General features: G+C 40.9%; 1 protein-coding gene across 1 annotated transcript in view; it reads right to left on the bottom strand.

Moving 5' to 3' along the window:
- The window catches only part of Phlpp1 (PH domain and leucine rich repeat protein phosphatase 1), a 216948-nt gene that overhangs the window by 30689 nt on the left and 164522 nt on the right, over positions 1-21737 (bottom strand). Inside the window, exons 10-12 of the mRNA XM_075987628.1 lie at positions 21502-21657; positions 7798-7998; positions 2395-2557 (exon numbers count right to left, since the gene is read on the bottom strand). Coding sequence (XP_075843743.1) covers positions 2395-2557; positions 7798-7998; positions 21502-21657 — 520 coding nt within the window. The remainder of the gene's footprint in view (positions 1-2394; positions 2558-7797; positions 7999-21501; positions 21658-21737) is intronic.

Consider the following 21737-nt stretch of genomic DNA (forward strand, 5'->3'; position numbering starts at 1 on the left):
GCTAAGGCATGACGGTTAGTGTCAACTGACAATCTGACAGAGTCTAGAATTACCAGTGAGCCAGGCCTCTAGGCAGAACTGTGGGGAATATCTTAATTAAATTAAGTGATGTTAAAAGACCCCATCTTACTTGTAGGCGGACTCACCTAAACTGCAAGAACAGAGAGAGTGAGTTCTGCACAGGCATGTGTCATCCCTCTCTGCTGGCTGTGGGGACAGTATGACCAGGCAGCAACTCCAAGCCCCGCTGCTCTGGCTTCTTCCCCAGGATGAATGGTATCTTGAATTGTGAGTTAAAATAAATCCTTTCTCCCTTGAGCTACTTCTGTCAGGGTATTACCACAGCCGCTAAAAATAACTAAGGTAGAAGTAATGAAAACCAGGATTTCGAGAGGGCCAAAAACCACCTGCCAGCAGCACAAGAGAACACTTCCTAAGTAGAAGCCCAGTAGCACAGACACTGACAGCAAAAATAATAAATGTGACCTCCTGAAACTGAGAAGCTTCTGCAAAGGAAAGGACACAGTCAACAAGACAAAATGGGAAAAGATCTTCACCTACCCCACATCGGCCAGAGGACTGATTTCCAAAATATATGAAGAACTCAGGAAACTAAACATCAAACTACTAAATAATCCAATTAAAACATGGGGTACAGATCTAAACAGAGAATTCTCAACAGAAGAATCTTAAAAAAACTGAAAGACATGTAAGGAAATGCTCAACATCCTTAGCCATCAGAGAAATGCAAATCTAAACAACTTTGACATATCATCTTGCATTGATCAGAAGGTTAAGATAAAAAACATTGTTGATAGTTTACGCTGGAGAGGATGTGGAGTAAGGGAACATTCCATTTTACAGCCACCGGAAATCAGTATGGCAGCTTCTCAGAAAACGAGGAATCAGTTTACCTCAAGACCCAGCAATATCACTAGTGGGCATATACCCAAAGGAGGTACACTCACACCACAAGGACATCTGTTCAACTATGTTCACAGCAGTATTATTTGTAATAGCCAGAACCTGGAAATAGCCTAGATATCCTTCAACCAAAGAATGAACAAAGAAAATGTGGTACATTCACACAATGAAATACTACTCAGCAATAAACAAAACAAAACAACCAAAAAAAAAGACATCTTGAAACTTGCAGGCAAATGGATGGAACTGGAAAAAACTATCACGAGTAAGGTAACCTAGACACAGAAAGACAAATACAGTATGCACTACTCTAAGAGAATATCAGCCATAAAGCAAAGGATAACCAGTCCACAACCCCAGAGAAACTAGGACCCTAAGAAAGGCATATATGGACCCCCCTGGGAAGGCAAATTAGACAAGATCTCCTGAGTAAATTGGGAGCATGGTGGGAGGGGGGGATAATGAAAGTGGAGTTGGGCGGGGAGAATGGGAAGGAGAACAGGAGGGCTCTGGAAGGTTGAGTTGGGAGAAGGACAGAAAAGGAGAGAGAGAGAGCAAGGAAAGAGATATCTTGATTGCAGGAGCCTTTCTGGGGTTAGCGTGAAACTTAGCACTAGGGAAATTCCCAAGAATCCACAAAGATGACCACGGCTAAGAATCTAAGCAATAGTGGAGAGAGTGCTTGAACTGATCTTCCCCTGTAATCATACTGAGAACTACCTTAATTGACATAGATTCCTTAACCAGAAACTGATTGAAGCAGATCCAGAGATCCACAAGTAACCACTGGGCCAAACTCCTGGACTACAATTGAAGAGAGGATGGAGTGATAATATAAACAAAGGGGTCAAGGCCATGATGAGGAAACCCACAGAATCAGCTGTCCCAAACTAGTGGGAGCTCACTGACTCCAAACTGACAACTGGGGAACCTGCATAGGACCAAACTAGGCCCCCTGAATGCAGATGACAATGGTGGGGCCACTGGCAGTGGACTGGGATCTAACACTAGTGCACGAACTGACTTTGTGGAGCCTGTTCTCTATAGACAGATACCTTTCTCAGCCTATACACGGTGAATGTAGGGGAGGGAAGATGTGAGTAGAGGAAGGAAGGGGAATTTGGATTGGGTTGTAAAAATAAATTAAGTAAATAAATAAAATTATGATAGGTAAATTAAAATAAATAAAATTATCATAAGCAAGAAAGAAAATTAAGACTTCACACAATTTAGCTATGCAAGCACACAAACAAACAAAACCGCCGCAGCAAAAGAGGAAATAGCTATGCCTAAGAGGTGCATTATATTAAGCCAGGCACAGAAACTAAGCAGAAACAGGATAAATGTTGAGTCTCTATGCTGGCGTGCAACCCTGCATGGTGTACAAGACAGCCACTACAGCACAGCCCCACGTTTGGGAAGCCACTTCTTTGCTGACTTGGAGCCTGGCATCCACAATCACCCACAAACCTTGACTTCTGGGAGCTGCATGACTTCAGGAAAGACTTCAATACAGTTGGAGTGGGCAATCACTGTGTGCATGCGCCTGCAATTCAGGATCGTTGTTGGGATGGCTTTCAGTTTATTCCCACTGATATCAAGTTCTTCAAGTTCCTCCAGTTTTGCCATTTTACTAAGAGAAATGGAGGGAAGAATTATCAATTCACTATAAGGCAGTTTAAATGGACAGACACAGTGATAAAAAGAACTCATGACTTTAAAGATTCACTTACAATAGTCATTTTTGTAAACATTTTTCATTTTTTTAAAAATATTTATTTATGGGCTGGAGAGATGGCTCAGTGGTTAAGAGCACTGCCTGCTCTTCCAAAGGTCCTGAGTTCAATTCCCAGCAACCGCATGGTGGCTCACAACCATCTGTAATGAGATCTGGTGCCTTCTTCTGGCCTGCAGACATACATGCAGACAGAATACTGAGAATATTATATACATAATAAAGAAATCTTTAAAAAATATTTATTTATTTATTTATTTATTTATTTATTTATTTATTTATTATGTATACAGCATTCCTTCCATGTATGCTTGAAGGCCGGAAGAGGGCACCCAGATCCCATTACAAATGGTTGTGAACCACAATATGGTTGCTGGGAATTGAACTCAGGACCTTTGGAAGAGCAGGCAATGCTCTTAACCTCTGAGCCATCTCTCCAGTACAACATTTTTCATTGTTGCTTTTGAGTAGCGAAATGTTTTATCACCTCCTTTCCTCTCACAGAACAAAAACTTAAGTTCAACTCTTCAACTGACAACAAGAAGGAAAATGGAGGTTCTTTTCCTCTTAATTTTTTTTTTCTATGTAGCTTAGTCTGAACTCCAGTGGAAATCCTACTTAAATTAAAAAAAAAAAAAACCTAACATTAATCACGGCAACTGCTTTGAGCTGAGGCTGAATGTATGACTTCTTTGTGTTGAAGATGAGTCCTAAAGCAGATACTGAGAAAACTACAAAGCTCCTATTCGCTACGCCTGTCCTCAGACCCAGCACCCACTGACAATTACAAAGTGCTGGAGCAGAGGAAACTGTTTGTATACAACACAATTCACCTCCTGTTCTGGAGAGCCTAAAGTCAAGATGACTTCATCATCTATGTAAATCACCTCAACCTTGCTTTAGTAACAAGTTTTAATGCAATTTAGCATTTTATATTAAAATATTTTATTTTTCAAACAACTGTAATTTAAACAATTAAATTAAGCAACTAGGGAATACTTCAAGAATCAGAGTGCCATGCTTTCTCTGTCAATCTGGAGGACAGAACAAATTCTCCACCATGGCAGCATCCACTCCTTAGATCCATCTACCACCCTGGTGAAAAGTGACTAAGGAAGGGAAAAAACTTATGAGTTCCTTACAGTTCCTGGCATTTGTTTCTACTCATGATTCTACTTGTTCCAATACATTTAAAAATGCCTTTGCTATGCAAAGTCTCGATGGTTAAAGACTATCTTTCTGGTCTCAATAGAGGCATAGGCCTCAGATATAATGACTAAGTTCCCTTATGAAATCATATCTTTGATATCATCAAACACATCCATCCACCAGGCTAATGTAGTTATATCACAAAAAAATATAGAGTATGAAGATAGCTGGAAATCACGTATCATTTTAATATGCTGTTCTTTACATTAGGAAAGGAATATGAAGAAATCAGTGGGTAATGAGGCAAGAAGAATGATGAACGGTATGTAAATTAAGCCCAAGAAAGGAAAAGTTTTAATTTCTCAGCATAGAAAGAAGGTGACCCAGCAATGGCTTGATTGCTGAGATATGTTCACCATTGTCTGGTTAGGGGTCTACTCTAAAGGAGACAGAACCCTACGGGAGGGAAATCATAGCAAGATTAAGTTTACCAAGCACATAATCAATCTTTTGTATACTTCAGATTGGTGACTGACACCTGGCGTGGGTAAATAGAGGCAGAGTCTCAGAGTCAATGATCAGTTTTCACAAAGAAATTACATAGATACCATCAAAAATCAGACAAGAGAAGCCCTTTTAGGCACATTACTATCTTTGTATTCCACTGTAAAGTACAAAAATGCATAGAAGTAACAGTTTAACCATCAACAGCAAATGAGTGGGTAATGGGAATGAAAACGACATTACCAGAAACTAAAGCAATATCTAAAGTCAGCACATACGTGGATCTCCTTTCCTTCTGCAAAAGCTTCAATGGACTGAAAAGCAGAAGGAATGTTATTTTGTACAGCACATTTCATTTGTATTTTAATAAATAAAGCTTGCCTGAAGATCAGAAAAAAATAGGCACACTGGCCAGCCTTACAGGCAGCAATGACACACACCTTTAATCCCAGTAGCCACACTAGCTTGCCATAGAAACCAAGCAGTAGTGGTGCAAACCCTTAATCCCAGAACTGGAGAGGATTATAAAGTGGGAGGATATTACAAACAATGCTGCTATGAACATAGTTGAGCATATACTTTTGTTGTATGATAGGGCATCTCTTGGGTATATTCCCAAGAGTGGTATTGCTGTAATAGCCAGAACCTGGAAACAACCTAGATGCCCTTCAATGGAAGAATGGATGAAGAAAGTATGGAATATATACATATTAGAGTACTACTCAGCAGTAAAAAACAAGGACTTTTTGAATTTTGCATACAAATGGACAGAAATAGAAAACACTATCCTGAGTGAGGTAAGCCAGACCCATAAGAGGAACATGGGATGTACTCACTCATATTCGGTTTCTAGCCATAAATAAAGGACATTGAGCCTATAATTCATGATCCTAGAGAAGCTAAATAAGAAGGTGAACCCAAAGAAAAACATATAGGCACCTTCCTGAATATTAACCTTCATCAGGCGATGAAAGGAGACAGAGACAGAGACCCACATTGGAGCACCGGACTGAAATCTCAAGGTCCAAATCAGGAGCAGATGGAGAGAGAGCACAAGCAAGGAACTCAGGACCACGAGGGGTGCACCCACACACTGAGACAATGGGGATGTTCTATTGGGAACTCACCAAGGCCAGCTGGACTGGGTCTGAAAAAGCCTGGGATAAAACTGGACTCTCTGAACATAGCGGACAATGAGGACTACTGAGAACTCAAGAACAATGGCAATGGGTTTTTGATCCTACTGCATGTACTGTCTTTGGGGGAGCCTAGGCAGTTTGGATGCTCACCTTACTAGACCTGGATGGAGGTGGGCGGTCCTTAGACTTCCCACAGGGCAGGGAACCCTGATTGCTCTTTGGGCTGACAAGGGAGGGGGACTTGATTGGGGGAAGGGGAGGGAAATGGGAGGCGGTGGCGGGGAGGAGGCAGAAATCTTTAATAAATAAATAAATTAAAAAAAATAAGAAAATACAAATAAATAAATAAATAAAATAAAAAAAATAAAGTGGGAGGAGTCAGCTCTCATTCTCACTCTCATTCTGAGATTCCTGGAGGCAGGGTCACCATTTTCAGACTGAGGTTGAGGTAACAGCCAGTGGCTGGCCGCTTTGCTTTTTTTGGTCTTCAGATTAAATAACTGAATATCTGTCTCTGATTTTTTATTAATCATGTCTCAATTTTGATCTGGTGCCTTTGCTGATCTGCGCCAACCAGCAGAACACCAGAAGGTTAGTGTTTGTGTTTGTGCTGTTTAGGTGTGTGTTCCAAGTCCTAACTTGTAAGAAAAATATCAGTGTAATAGAGTAAATCCTCTTGGCATGTTCAGTGTATGAGATTCTACAAAGTCAGACAGCATGCCACCCCAAACAGAGTCTTCTTGGGGTCATTCTTTAGTGCCAAGCCATTTCTATGTCTGTACAGGTCACCACTCTGTTTTTGTCTTTTTGTTTTCTTCCCCCCACCCTGCTCCTCTTTGTTTGTAGCACTAAAGATAGAACCCTGGGCTCTCTGCACTGTAGCTTCTGACATAGTCACTGATTAGTGGTCTACTATGAAGGAAACAAAAAGTCATGAGGATTTCTTACTTGAACATGGAAATCACCAACTGGCTAGGTTTGCCATTCAGTGAGCGGACTCTGAGACCCATCTGTCTTCCAAAGTTGGGGTTACAGCACATGTTAGCATGTGTGCTTCTCTGTGAGCACTGAGCATTGAAACTGGGGTCCTCATGCTTGTGTTGCAAGTACTTTACCCAGTGGGCCATTCCCTCACACCAGGCATGAATAAAAAATGGCTTCCTGGTTTACATGCCAACTTTTTCCTTCCATGAAAATGAACTAATAATTTAACTGTAGGTAGTATTCACTATGTTTTCAAAAATGTCATAAAATAAAGGCTACAAATGCATTGTTATAATAAATATTATATAAAATTGAGTAAGTACAGTTCAAGATAGTCTCAAGTTATTACTAAATTGCTACAACAGGAGAGTTTGCATTAAGTATTAAATATGGACCAACTTAAAACAATTTTAAAATTTTTACTGTTTGTTTATGTGTCTTGTGTGTGGGGAGAACAGAAGAGGGGGTTAGATATCCTAGAATTGGAGGTGCAGATGGTTGAGTCAGACTTAGGGCACTGAGAATAAAACTTGGGTCTTCTGAAAGAGAAGTAAGCAATCCTAACTACTGTGTTTCCCTCCCATCTCCGCTGCTCGCTCGCTCTCTCTCTCTCTCTCTCTCTCTCTCTCTCTCTCTCTCTCTCTCTCTCCCTCCCTCTCTCTCTCTCTCTCTCTTTCTCTCTCTCTCTCTCTCTCTCTCTCTAAGCTTTCCTTTGTCAATCTAGAGAAATGTATTCTTAGAAGTACTGATTACAATATCCAGCAGAATAATATTACTTGGTAAGATTTGATTGTCAACTCTTTTTAGAAGTAATTTATTAATTTATATTTATTTTATGTGTAAGAACATTTGCCTGCATATATATGTGTGCACCACATGTATGGTGCCTGTGAAGGTCAGAAGAGGGTGCTGGATCCTCTGGGACTGGAGTTATGGATGGTTGTGAGCCATCATGTAGGTGCTGGAAACCTGAACCCTCTGTGAGAGCAAGTTACATCTCTCCAGTCCCCCACATTCCAACCCTTAAACACATTAGTATTTTTGCTTTTGGTTTATCAAATAAAACTGACTAACTAAAGAGAAGCAATGAAAAAAAAACTGTCTATTAAGATCCTATCTTATTTGAAAACCTTAAGAACATTCTAGTTGTTTGGGTATTCGTACTAGAAAAGCCAATACAGGTGTTCTAACAGAATGCTTACTGATTTGGCATACATACAAGATGACTATAAACGAGGAAGAGCAAAGGCATACGTACATTACCTTGAGCTCAAGACAATGAAAGGTAAAGGTAAAGCTTCCTCAGGGGTTCTCCCCTCCTGTGGATAGAGATGTAAGAACATCAGTGTACAACTCTGTTACCTTGCTGGGAAGCTCTGGAGCCGGTTATAGGCCATGTGCAGGATTTTCAGATGTGGGTGCCCTGTTAACAAGGGCACACACTTATCGGTGAGGCTGTTGTTTGTCAAGTACAACTCCTGTAAGATACTGCTTGTCTCCTCAGATAGCGTGGCTGGAGGCAGAGTTTCCAGTTTGTTTGCAGATGCATTCAGGAATCTCAGGCTGCAGAGACAAAATGCAGCAAAGTCCATTGATCGCTCAGAAAATCCAGAAGTTACACAAGCAGGCAAAGGTGGAAGCTGGGTTTAGTAAAAGGAACAGAAAGTCCTGGATTCCAGGAATTCAATTCAGCAAACATACGGAGAGGATCCTTGCAGCAATGAGGTTCCAAATCATTCAAAAAGAAAGGCAATGTGTCATAGCTCTGTTCTCATAAGTAGCCTTTCTGACTCAAAAGACATCAGACTATGGAGGTGAACAACTAGGCATGGAGCACTCAGGGCACAGGGTTACCTGCCCACCGTGGGAATCTGCTACAAGGAAACACCCCATTCTCATGGTGCAAAACATCTTTGTTTGGTATGTAGAGAAGTGTCAAGCCCTAAATAAGACATCCAAATCACACCTCTTCTTCCAGGCTCAGAGATCATTATGACAGAGAGACTGTAAGAGATGGGGGTGGTGGATGTCTATAAGAAAAAAATGCTTTCCAGACACAGTTGGGCAGGTGAACACATGAACTCACAGCCATTGTGACAACACCTATCAGGCTTTTGCAAGCTCAAGTCAGAAAAAAAAAATCCCAGCATGAAGGGGACAGGTGGGTATAATGTCCCACCCCTAGCTGAGGAGTTACTGGCATTTGACAGCTATTCAGAGAGGGATACTCAGTTTTCTTTAGTGGTGTGATCTGTGGTAGGCTAGCCATGTTGCAGGGCAGCCCCTTCCAAGAGTATTTGGGAAACACAAATTGGAACCCTTGGGTTAAGAGGCAGGAGAGTATGAGGAAGAGAACACAAAGTTGGATGGGTTGAAAGGTGACAGCTGATCTGAAAGAAGGTGGAGAAGTGAGGATGATTAGAATCCAGATAATTAATAAAAATATTACTTAAAAATTCATCTTGGTTTAAACATTCAACATGGGTTCTGGACCATTTTAACAAATGTTGAGAAAGAAGAATTTTAAAAGGGAGACTACGTAATGTTAGGTATAGTTACTTTTTATCTTGGATTTTTTAAAAAAAGTCTTCTATTAGGAGCCCTCCCTAGTACTGTCACTCCAAGCTTTCGCGTGCTAATTTAACACTCCAATTCTGCATATATACCACACACACACACACACACACACACACACACACACACACACACACACACACACACACAGAGAGAGAGAGAGAGAGAGAGAGAGAGAGAGAGAGAGAGAGAGAGAGAGAACACTACATTACTTATCTGAGGAAAAGCAACTTCCTCAAAAAAGAATAGTTTCCATTAAAGAAAAACATGCACTCTGTTGGCATTTAAAGAAAATAGAGGGCATGGGGATAGAAGAGGGTTGAGATGGGCCGTAGAGACCATAAAACAGTCATTGGAAATTATAGCTATGTGCCACAGAGTAGAAAATGAACTGGTCTTAACTAGGAAGAAAACCAGTTTCATTACTAAAATTCTTTTATTTTTAGGTCCTATTCCTATAACCTTAAATATATCAGTTAAGAACTTCCTCTGTGTAGAATAGAATAAATTAAAATGTGAGAATTGCATTTTTATTGCCCCTAAAATACTATGGAATGGGGTCAACTGGGAAACCATCCGATAACTATTAAAATACAATTCTCTAGGAAATGTGCAGTTAAAGACACATAAAAGCCTGGAGAGGGAATGAATTTGGGAGTATTTGCATAGTTTTAGACCACAAAGAGAGGAAACGATGCCTTTTAAACCCTGGCACATCAGTGCTCATCTAGAAAGCTGCAAGTGATGGTGAAAGCCCTCGGCATCCCAACAAGAGGAAGACAGTTATTTCCAAGGACTTCTCGTTGCCTTCAAATTGCCAGCTTTTATAGAACTCTACACTCTCTACAGAAAATTAAGAGTGGCAAAAACCTTGTACCACACTCCTCCAAGAAATGAAGCTAAGTTAGCTGGAATTGTGGGGTTACCTCCAAAGGACGGTTCTGAACTACACAGAGCACAACCATACTATCTCCAAACATGTAAACTGACTTTTTATTTTTATCATGATCTCAGGAAAATTACATGCAATAGCCATTCTCTAAAAGAGTCTTTCTTCAATTTGAATATTTTAGCAGAAGCCAAACTGAATCGATTTAACAGTCTAGGTGCCATTCTTCCTCCACAAGGAACAACTACTTTCAATATGCAAATCAAAACCCTCCAGTATGGAGAGTAGCTGATTTCATGACCAGCTGCACGGCTCTCCCCCATCTTCAACCTGATGGATGAGCTACGTCTTCAAGCCACAATGATGTGGTGACTATTCTAAAGCTTCCAACTTAACCAATTTCTGTATATTCACATACGATATCACAAAAGCAAAGAAAGGTTATGTGCTAAGTGATGTTTCAGCCATGAAGTCTCCTCAGGACATAATAATCTAATTAAAAAGAAGGTAATACAATGCTATCAGTGTTTTCATTTATCAGGTGCTTAAGGAGGCAGAGCACACTCCTCTTTTCCATTGCCGTAGATGATCTTATCCCAGCTACCCCTCATATTTCACAGGAGACAGAACCAGAGCTGAGAAATGCAAATCTTTTGGCAGTGTTTCAAACAGTGATGAGTGGCACCGACAGAAATTTCATCAATCTCAACAGATCATTATCCCTGAAGCAGTTCTCCACGATCCCGATGTTAGAATAGTAATCAAAACCCTTTCCAGAGACATTTCCGTGAGCCCCTTTCTCTCAACTGCTGGGGTCTAGGCAGGACCCAAGAGCCTGTGTGCACATACTTCCAAATCAATTCTTAGAATCACCTTCACACAACACCTCCTCTTAGCAGAAAGCCACTTCCTGCCTCCAGAGCTACTGCTTCATTCCTCTGCCTTGGCACACGCTCTTTGCTTGGTCCTATGCAGTCTTGTTTGATTTTTCAGAAGCTCTCATATACTCTAAAATTCTACAGCCATCCTGTCTCTGTAGAAGAGCAGGGCTCGGTGCTATGACAGATTTACCTTGATCATGGTATCTTAGCACAGCAATAGAAAAGTAACTAAGACAAGAATGTTATTCCTTGTTCATCATCACTGGAATGAGGTTGTATAGAGTGCTACTATGTATGGGTTGCTCCACGGTTCCTCATCAGTAGAGTCCAGCTGTGTAAAATGGTACTCCATACAGGCTGCTCCATAGCTTATCATCATTAGGATAAATTGTGTAGAATGATATTCTGTGGAAGCCCCAAAATGTGAGCCTAGTCCACCTTGTCTGAAGGTCAGAGAGTCTGTGCTTGCTCAAAGGTGTTGACAAAAACTGTACACACTCTGACCTAGGGTGTGGTTACTTGCTGTTTTGGATATTAAGATGGCCCAGAGAGGTAGCCACTCCACCCTGACCAAAGGTCAGAGAATTAAAGCATACTTCTGCTCCTTCTTTTGAAATAAGATGTTTGACCTAGGGAGTGTCTGCCTTCTGGATACTTGGTCTAGGGTGGGTTCACTGTCTAAACAACAGAATGCTTTTCTCAAGAATTAATGACGTGATGTCTCAAGTATTGGGGCAAGTAACTGTTCTGGTTGTCCTTTGTATCATGTTAAAGCAGTCGTTTCCTTTTTCCCAGTTTTGTATTGGAGTATAAAAGCATATGGAAAATTAAACACGAGTGAACTCAGAACTCAAAATTCAGCATTCAGTATTCCTGGAGTTGTTACCCCGATACTATCCTGTGTCTCTCTGATTCTTTCTTACGTCTGTTCCACCTAGCTAACTTTTCTAATCTTCACACCCCTACCCTGGAATGTACAAACCTGCTGTGGCTAGGACTGCAGCTGAAGTCACCCCAAAAAGGTGGCACATGACAGTACTCCTCCATGGTTTATCATTACAAGAACGAGACTGTGCATTTCTGGCAGAGACCAGCGGCTATACCACTCTCCATGCACCGTATTAGACGTATTAGATGGAACATAGCCAACGTCTTAACTACTGTCAACATTCACTCAGATTATTTGGTATTACCAATTATAGTCAATTAAACTTCCATTTTCTCCACTTTGTAGCCAATAAATTTGCGGGGAGATCATTTAAGAATGTCAATATCCCACTTATCAACATACTTCTTAAATTTTATTTATTTATTCATCTTTATGTGTATTGATATTTTCTGTCCTATGCATGTAGAATCAGAACACTGTTTGCAGGGATTGCTTTTGCTGTCTTGCCATTTGAGTCCCAGGTACCAACTCAGGTCATCATGTTGTTGGCTCTTGCTTATTATCTTTGGCTTTTAAGAATTTTTTTTCAGTAATGTTAGTCAAACTGTGTGACTCCTTTTACTTATAGTTTGTGATTTGGAATTAAACTGTAAGGAGAATTCTTACTTATTTACTCAATTTTTTACTTTGTGTTAATTACAATTTACAGGAATTTATTTTTATTCTATTGGGAATAATTCGTTACTCTCATTTTGCATGTATCACTAAAACTGTCCCAGATACAACATGTTTTCTGACATAATTTTATGATGCACAATTAATAAAAACTCAGAGAGAGAAATTAGAGTTCAACCCGAAGGTCAGAAAAATAAAACAGTCATCCACTGGCTCTTTCCTCTATCTCAGTCCGAAACGGCGATCCTGCCTCCAAGAATCTCAGGATGAGACTGAGGGTGAGAGCTGTCTCCTCCAGTCTTGTAATTCTCTCCAGGGCTGGGATAGGCATGCACCACCTGGCTTCTCTGGCAACTAGTTTGGCTGCTGGGATTAAAGGTGTGTGTAATCACTGCCTGATCTCTAAGGCTGACCAGTGTGGCTGTTTTACTTTCTGAACTTCAGGCAAGTTTTATTTAATAAAATAGAAATGAAATAACACTATACTTCTGAGTTCACCTTGTGTTTAGTCAGCTCTAGTGCTAGAATCAATCCTGGTTTGCGTCTATGAACTTCAGAATGTTTTTTCTTTGTATAACTTTTAAACATTTCTTAAGTTTATTCTAAGCATCCTATATTTTTATGCTATTTTAAATGGGGGTTTGCAATCAAAATACAGTCTCCCACTGGCTACTGCTTGTACATGAGAAGCCTCTTAATATGAATGTCATATCACGCTACCCTATCTAACTGACATATTTGATACTGAGTTATTTATTACCAACTCTAGAGTTTTTAGGTATGCTACTGTGGGTGTGGGTGTGTACGCACACACACCTGCCAGCTTGTGCATGCATGCACACATGAAAGCAAGAGGCCATTGCTAAACTGGGTGTCTTCCTCAATCCCTCTCCACCTGAGCTTTTGTGGCAGGTCTCTCACTGAACCAAGAGCTCACAAATCCAGTTATATTAGCTGCCTGCCCCTAGTTGGGCTACAGGCACGAGCCACCCTTCCTGGCTTTTTACTGGGGCTGGCGATCTGCAGGTCCTCATACTTGTGAAGCAAGCACTTTACCAATTGAGCCGTTTCCCCAGGCTGGCCCTTCAGATTTTTATACGGCAACTTACTAATTTATCGGTTTTTTTTACTCTAAAATCTTCACTTTATTGCCATAAAATATTCTTTGGATTACAATTCTAAAACTTAGTTCTGTCAATGGTTTGCATTGTTGCTCTTCAAGGACTTAAACATAAGCCACTCCTTTCTTTTTGTTCTTTATTTCATCCCACTAACTTACCATTAACTTCTAAGTTCTTCTTTATTGCATTTTGAATTTTTTCATCTAAGTTTCTGTTTGTTGCTACATTATTACTTTGCATTAATATTTTTTTGGGGGGGGGGTCTGATGACTATCCAAATATGTGCCCTTTAAAGTTCCTTTATCTTTTCAAATACAGTCCTGAAAAGTTTTATTTTTCTGAATCTAAATTTGACTATTAGATTTCAGAGTTGATCACTGAGATTAGTTCAGGTACCTAATTAGTAGATCTTCACAAATATACTTTAAGATATTTTTGTGTGTTATAAAAAGTGTATTGAACTTCAATATTTGTAAGTTCATTCTATCCCACTCTTTCTCTGTTCTTCAAGAGCTCAATATTTAAACTCTGTTCCTTTGGGGCCAGTTTTCCACTTCCCCTATTTGTCTCTAACCCTTTTATTTCTTCATTTCGCATTCACTTTTTTGCCTGTCTTTAATGTCTCTTTCTGAACGTTTATTTGAAAGTAATACCCTTTAACCACCTAGTAGTATGCTGCTCATTTATAAAATGATTGTTGTTCTTTTCCATTTTATGAGTTCAATGACATTTTCCATTTTTGTTCTTAACTTTCCAATTTTTTTTCTTTTTTATATCCTCAAACGCTCATGAGTATATTTAATTCTGCTTGGAATGCTGCCTTACATTTGTATCTAAACAATAACTTAGGGGAGGATGTGTGTTCTTTTTGTTTTTTCTTAGGCACTGTTTATGGGTATGTTCACCATTTCCCTGTTGATTTTCATGGCATCTGGTTATTTATAATGGTCTCTTAAGGATTTTAAAATTATGTGTATATGTGCACAGTTTTATTGCAGTGCCTGTGGAGACCAGAAGGCGTCAGATTCCCAGAGTTGGAGTTAGAGGCGACTGTGAGGAACCTAAGTGCTTGAGTCCTCCGTATGAGTGGGTAGAAAGCCATCATAACCACTCAGCTTCTCTACCCTGTTAATGAGATCATAAGTCACTAGGACTATGTCCTACCCTAAGCAATTCTGTTCACACTGAGAACAGATGGATGTTGTGTACTCTAACTTTCTGTTCATAGATCTTTGTATTCCTGGTCCTGTTTCCCTTCCCTTTTACCAACTGTGTTAGTTACGGTTTCTGCTGCTGCAACAAATCACCATATATATATATAAATCCGTTACTGTTCATCACTGAAGGAAGTCAGGACAGGAACTCAAACCGGGCAAGAACACAGAGGCAGGAGCTGATGCAGAAGCTATTGAGAGGAGCTGCTTACTGGCTTGCTTCCCATGGCTTGCTCAGCCCACCTTTTTATAGACTTCAGGACCAGCAGCCCAGGGATGGCACCACTGAAAAATACTTTACAGCTGGATCTCAAAGAGGCATTTCCTTAGCTGAGGCTCCATCTTCTTATGATTCTGCAGTTTGTGTCAAATTGATACACAAGACCAGCCCGTACAATTGACCTCTTGTTAATCTGACACATAAACACATCACTACTAAGCCACAATTCTTTCTTACTTAATTGATCTTAAATAATTTTAAAAGTCCACAGTCTTTACAAATTCAAACATATAAAATTTTAGTTCCTTTCAAATAGTCAAAGTCTTTTAAAATTTAAGTCACTCAACTGTGGGCTCCAGTAAAATATGTTTTTATTTCAAGAGGAAGAATCAGGGCAGTCACAATCAAAGCAAACAAAATTCCAACTGTCCAGTGTCTGGGATCCACTCGCAATCTTCTGGATTTCTCCAAAGGGCTTGGGTTGCTTCTCCAGCTCCACCCTGCACAGTATTCACAGCTTATCTTTTAGGCTCAGCTGGCTTCCATCCGATTGCTGCTGCTGTTCTTGGTGGTCACTCCATGGTACTGGCATCTCCAAAACGTTGAGGTCCCTCACTGCAACTGGACTGTACTTTCACCAGTAGCCTCTCATAGGCTCTCCTTATGGTGGTGTCAGGTCTCAACCTCTTTGCACGACCCCTTCAGCAATGGGTCTTCAACTGCCACTAAGGCTGTACCTTTACTAAAGGCTTTCCCTGGTCTTTCATAGTGCAAAGCCTCAGCTGCTTTCTTTCTATGACCCTGAAAGACCTGGATAAACCAAGACACCGCACCCCCCGCCCCCAGCAGAAAAAAAGTAGAGTCAAAAATCTAAGCAGGGAGAGAAGAATCAGAAATCTAGATTAACCAGTTCAGTGATTGTTTCAGGAACTAGCTGAAGATAAAGTTAGATTGTAATCTTGAGAAACAGGGAGTTACCCCCTTGTGATTATCACTGGTATTTTCGGAATTTTCAATGATCACTGGTATTTTTGGAATTTTCCAATGACGCCCTCCCTACCCCCTTTGGATTACTGGGCTATGGTTTCTTCCCTTAAATACCCCTTCTCCCAGCTACTCGAGGTCGAACTCTCTACCCTGGCATGGGAAATGAGTTTCGGCCCCAGTGCACTGGCTCCTGTGCTGTCAATAAACCTAGTGTGACTGCAGCAAGGGGGGTCGTGTTATCCTGAGACTTGAGTGAGAGTCTCCCCGCCCCGGAGGTCTTTCAACCCCTTCATGCCTTCAAATCCAGAATCAACTAAGTGAACCTTATACATTACCAAGTCCAGCTGCCAGCACGAGGTACAACCGTGGCTGCCTCTGGAACACAGATTCTCTGTGGTCTCAGGAAACACTTCCCAGAATATTCACCTCAATGATGCTGGTCTCTTCTTAATGACTTAATTTCTTAGCTCTTGCTGACCAGCATCAAGTATCCCAACAAAGCAAAATTTTTGCTTTGGTAGTTCTGATATCTTGTTAATCAGTTGATTCTTCAGCCTCAGCTAACAAGAACCACAGGATCTTAATTCAAAATAATAAATGGCCCTGATAGTCTTTAATATTCCCTCTGAAACTTTACAAACCAGGCCCCCATTTTCTGCACTTCTCTCAATATTCTTATCTTCCAAGTCCCCACAGAATGGCTTTCCTAGCCCTAAGTTCCAAAATCCTTCCACAATTTTCCCTAAAACATGGACAGGTCAGCCACAGCAATACCCCTTTCTATTGCTGTGATAAAACACCAGGACCAAAAAGCGAGTTGGGGAGGAAAGGGTTACACTTCAGCATTGCTGTTCATCACTGAAGGAAGTCAGGACAGGAACTCAAACAGGGCAGGATCCTGAAGGCAGGAACTGATGAAGAGGACATGGGGGGTGCTTATTGGCTTGCTTCCCTGGCTTGCTCAGCTTACCTTTTTATAGAATCCAGGACCAGCTGCCCAGGGATGGCACCTCCCCCACAAATCACTAAATGAGAAAATGCCTTACAGGTGGATCTCAAGAAGGCCTTTCCTCAGATGAGGTGCCTTTCTCTGATGATTCTACAGCTTGAGTCAAGTTGACACAAAACCAAACCAAGTGCCTGACCCTTCAGATAGGTCGCATTGCCAGTCCGTCTCTGTTCTGCCAAATATCTCTTTGTTGGCTTGATGTGCTGCCTGAGGGTAAGATGGGTGGAATGGAATCTGAGGCTGCCTGCTGAAACCTGAGGTTTACTTCTCTCTTAAGTGTCACCTCTTTCTGAGATAAGATTAGAGGATCTGTAACTGAAGCAAGGCTTCCCAACTACCGTAGGAACTCTCTGAGGGCAGCATTCATCTTCAACCCTCAGTTACAGGTAAGTGGTACATGGGTAGACTCAAAATCTAACTACCAGAGTCCTGGCTAGTGTGAAATCACAGTACTGCATACCTCCCATCCTAACACATTCTTGTGATTTCTTAAGAACAGATGAGCCCCATAAGCACCAGTACAAGAGCAAATGATTCCTGATTCCATCTTAAGACAGCACTGGAGTGTGGGTAACAGAGGCCACTGATTTCAGGACAGCATTCTTGAGGCTCTTCCTGGACAGTATTTATTGCTACTCTTATACAAAGACATTTAGAACATTTGGTTAAAGCCTTCTGGATCATTCCTGTTAGACCCATAAGGAATTAGTCACCAGAATATGATCCCTGTCAATATGATCACATAGCTGGCCATCCTCTGATGTTCACCCTTTCCTTCTGTATGATCCAGGGAAACCTTAGAACTTTTCTGCATAGTGTTCCAATTCCCACTGGCTGATTCTCTGCTTTTGACAAACTGACAGCCAATGTTGGTGCTAATAACCCCAGAAGAGCCGCCACATGCAAGTACCAGAGAAACACAAGAGATGAGGCATATACATCCCAAGAGCAGGAACACCCATGGTCACCTTGAGCTTTCACTGTCTAGTGGACCTTGCAGACTAGAATCCCAAGGCTGACCTCATTAAACATGCTGATTCTGGCTCTCCTTCTAACATCTCAGTCAGTGGAACTGCTATGAAAGTCAGGAATCTGCAAGTTCTCTAGATGATTCTCAAAGCATGCTTTTAGAAACATTTTTAATATACCACATCCCTCCAAACATCAGAGCTTCAAAGATAGCTCACTTAAATAAAAAAGTGTGGGCAACTCAGCTCTCCAAAATGCCAGAAATAACTGCCTTTGCCAAAGAGCACCAGTTGTCATGGTCAACTGATCACCTTCTTTTGATTTTCTGTTCTTTTAGTTCCTTTGATATTTACACAAATTCTGTCTGAGTCACTCAAGCTTATGGTTTATGGTGTGACTAATACGCTGGGGATAGTTAATGAGTACAAATGAGAAATACCAAAAACCTCACTGGCACATGGACGGCCCCACCCCCATCTCCTGCCTCTGAGTATCCTCGGTCTGCTCCAAACAGGTATAGAAACAGTGAGTCCCACCACTACTGGGGGTCTATACAACTGTCTTTTAAAAGCATTCGTTCCAGCTTTGCTAGTGGGACTGATTCCATCGGGAGAGGTTATCTGGCCATCAAATGTGCGTGATGAGCCTAGGTGGACAGGGGGTCAGTGACTGCCAAGATTCTACGAAAGAACAGAAGGATGGCAGTACCTCTGGCTGTGACTCATCCACTGGTGACCCACGGGGAATTACCTAGCCTTCCTCTGACCATCTGGTGGTCACAGCAAAGTATCTGAAACTCCTTTGGTGTTTCATGAGAATTCTCATCACAGAGCAAAAAGATGTTCAGCAAGATGAGGAGTAGATTATTTACCAGTTTACTCAGCAGAACCAAATCTTGCCCTCTCTCAGGATGCAGTATCATAGTCAATATCTTAACAATATATGGCCCTCAAATTTCATATCCATCTACAACTTTGAGCTATGAGCTTTCTTAAAATACATATTATTTTTAACTATCTTAAGTCTACATGCATTTACATTTATAGTGTGACATTTCAATTCAACTATAGAGTATGAACTGTCATTTTTTAAAAACAACTCAAATAAAACTCAAAGGTGAATACAAAAAGTAAATTCATAAAATGGTGATCAAGTCATAAGAATACAAAAAAGCTGGCTGCAAGCTTCCAGAGAGAAATGAACACTTGACCAAAAGTCACCAGATTGAAAGTAGATTCCCTTTTCTTGTTTACCAAATGACTCCCTGCTAACAGGGAGAGCAGACAAACATGTGCTATTTCTCAATTATATGATCCAACCCAGAACTGTAAACAATAATTTACTATCACAAAGAATATTTGTAAAAAGTTATTGTTAAGATTTGAATTATGGAGTAAACTGACAGAGGAATAATGCCTGGGGGCCACCTGCTAGACACAAACAGTAAATTCATCCTGTCATACAGCAACCAAGTGTTCTTCCTCATACCAGTGAGCCAGGCTGTCCCTATTTCTGCCTTTTCTGTTCTCTTAAATCTAACTTCTATTATGTTCACTGAGCAGAGTTTTTCAAACTATGTATTAGGGTTTAAGAAACTTGGTAGAAACAGCTACATCCAACAATTTTCAGTGCCTACAGCATCCAGCACAGTGGCTGAACCATCAACTAAGACAGATCACAACTGAATGTGCAAGACACTGGTGACAGGCTGCTTCGTGAAAACCCCCAAAACTCTAGTGTTTTCTCTGATGGTCACCACTTCTGACAGCTGCTTGCAGATCTGCCCTGCGGACCAGAACTCAAAAGGCCTCCCTTTCTCGCCTCTTCTCCATCTCCTTCCTCCTGGCAGTTGCCAAGATTTATAACTTGCCTACTCTGAATTTTCTCTCAACCTCCAACTAAATGTCCACTGAATTTCAAAAAGAAAACAAAGTTTCCCTTAACATTTAAATTAATCCCTGTCTTGGGGTTTTTATTGGTGTGAAGAGACACCATGACCACAGCAACTTTTATAAAGAAACACATTTAATGGGGTGGCTCACAGTTTCAGAGATTTAGTCCATTATCATCGTGGCAGGACATGGCAGCATGCAGGCAGACATGGTGCTGGAGAAGGAGCTGAGAGTTCTACATATTGATCAGCAGCCAAATGGAAGTGAAGTGAGACACCAGACGGCGGAGGCCCCCAAATCTGAGCCTGTTTCCACATTGACAAAGGTCAGAGAGTTGGAACTTACCTCTATTCCTTCAAGGGAATTGTGTTTCTACCTTGGTCCCACCTAGATTTAGAGTAGTGATTTCTGCTCTCTCAAGGTTATTGTCAACAGGTGTATTTCAGACTTGTATTTCAGGAATAGAGAAGCAGATACTTTTCTATCTCAAAGAAAAGTCTAAGGATCTAACTAAGCCCAGTTCACTTAAGGAGATAACTTTGGATTACACCCACAGATTGGTTGCCTATAGAATGTTTTGGTCTAGGGTGTGAACATGACTGGTTTTGTTTAGTAACAGAATGTTTAGCTATGGATGTAGCTTGCGACTTTCAACTGGTCTGTTCATTTCCTTGTATCATGTTAACACAGTTTTTGTCTTACTCCTACCTTTTGGGGTCAGGGGTTTTTAAACAATTGGAAATTAAACACGGGCAATTTCAGTTCAGAGAACTCCCTCTCTATATTATTCTATATGTTATTACTTTATTATTATTAAATGTGTCTTCGTATTCTTTACTATATTTCTAAATCCCAACACTGCTACCCTGGCAAGCGGTATTTTTGTTGAGGCTGGTCCCTGACACTGAATATGGCTTGAGCATATATGAGACCTTAACACCCGCCTCCACAGTGACATACTTCTTCCAAAAAGGCCATATCTACTTCAACAAAGCCACACCTCCTAATATCGCTGATGGGGCCCAATTACATTCAAACTGCCACAATTGCTCATCAAACCAACTTTTCAAATGCTTAGATACCAGTTATTTAGGAAAACTGTACAAATATGAGGGTAAGTAGCTCAGTGGTAGAATGTTTGTCTACAGCCCAACATATCTCAGGCCCTGGGTTTGACTTCTAATACCTAAAAAATCTAAAATTAAACTTTTGATTATTGGGAACAACCACTCACTGTGGGTAGCACCCTTCCCTGGTCAGATTCCTGGACTGTATAAGAGTAAAGGAAATGAGCTGAACACTAACTGAACACAGTTAATTCGCTGTTCTCAGTACTTGACTGTGCATGTGATGAGACAGCTGTTTGAAGCTCCTGCTTAACTTCCCTACATTAAAGGGATTATAACCTGGAACTGTGAGCAAATAAACCCTTTCTCTCCCAAATTGTTTTTGTCAGGGTGTTTTACCACAGCAACAGGAAATGAAGAGAATCAGATAAGTAAGGGAAGCCTAAACTTACCTGCACAACTCCTGCTCAAGGAGTAGTACAAGAGTTCACACCTCATCCCCATGACACATGTTTAGCACAGTGCAAAATACCTTTCTCTACAAAGAGCAGTGAAATTAGTAATGATCTGAAGGGTTCCACACGAAATGGTAGAAAGGTGGCTAGCCAACCAATTACTCATACACCTAGGAGAGACAGTAAATAGCTAATAAAACCCCCAGCGACGTTCAAATCTTTACCTGTCAGCCTTCATGAGGAGGTTAGGTGGGAGCTCAATGAGCTGGTTATGCTGCACATCCAAGACCTCCACAGATGTTCTCTCTAGCCTTTCAGGAAGCCTTGTCAACTGGTTGTGTCCTGCCAGTAATTTCCGGAGACTACTATTACAAAATAAGCTGTAAGAAAGGGAACAAAAACAGAAGGCAACTATTTATATTGGGCTAATTTGGGATGAGGATTTAAAAACGTAAGATTT

Source organism: Microtus pennsylvanicus, chromosome 10, assembly GCF_037038515.1.
Source record: "Microtus pennsylvanicus isolate mMicPen1 chromosome 10, mMicPen1.hap1, whole genome shotgun sequence".
NCBI lineage: Eukaryota > Metazoa > Chordata > Mammalia > Rodentia > Cricetidae > Microtus > Microtus pennsylvanicus.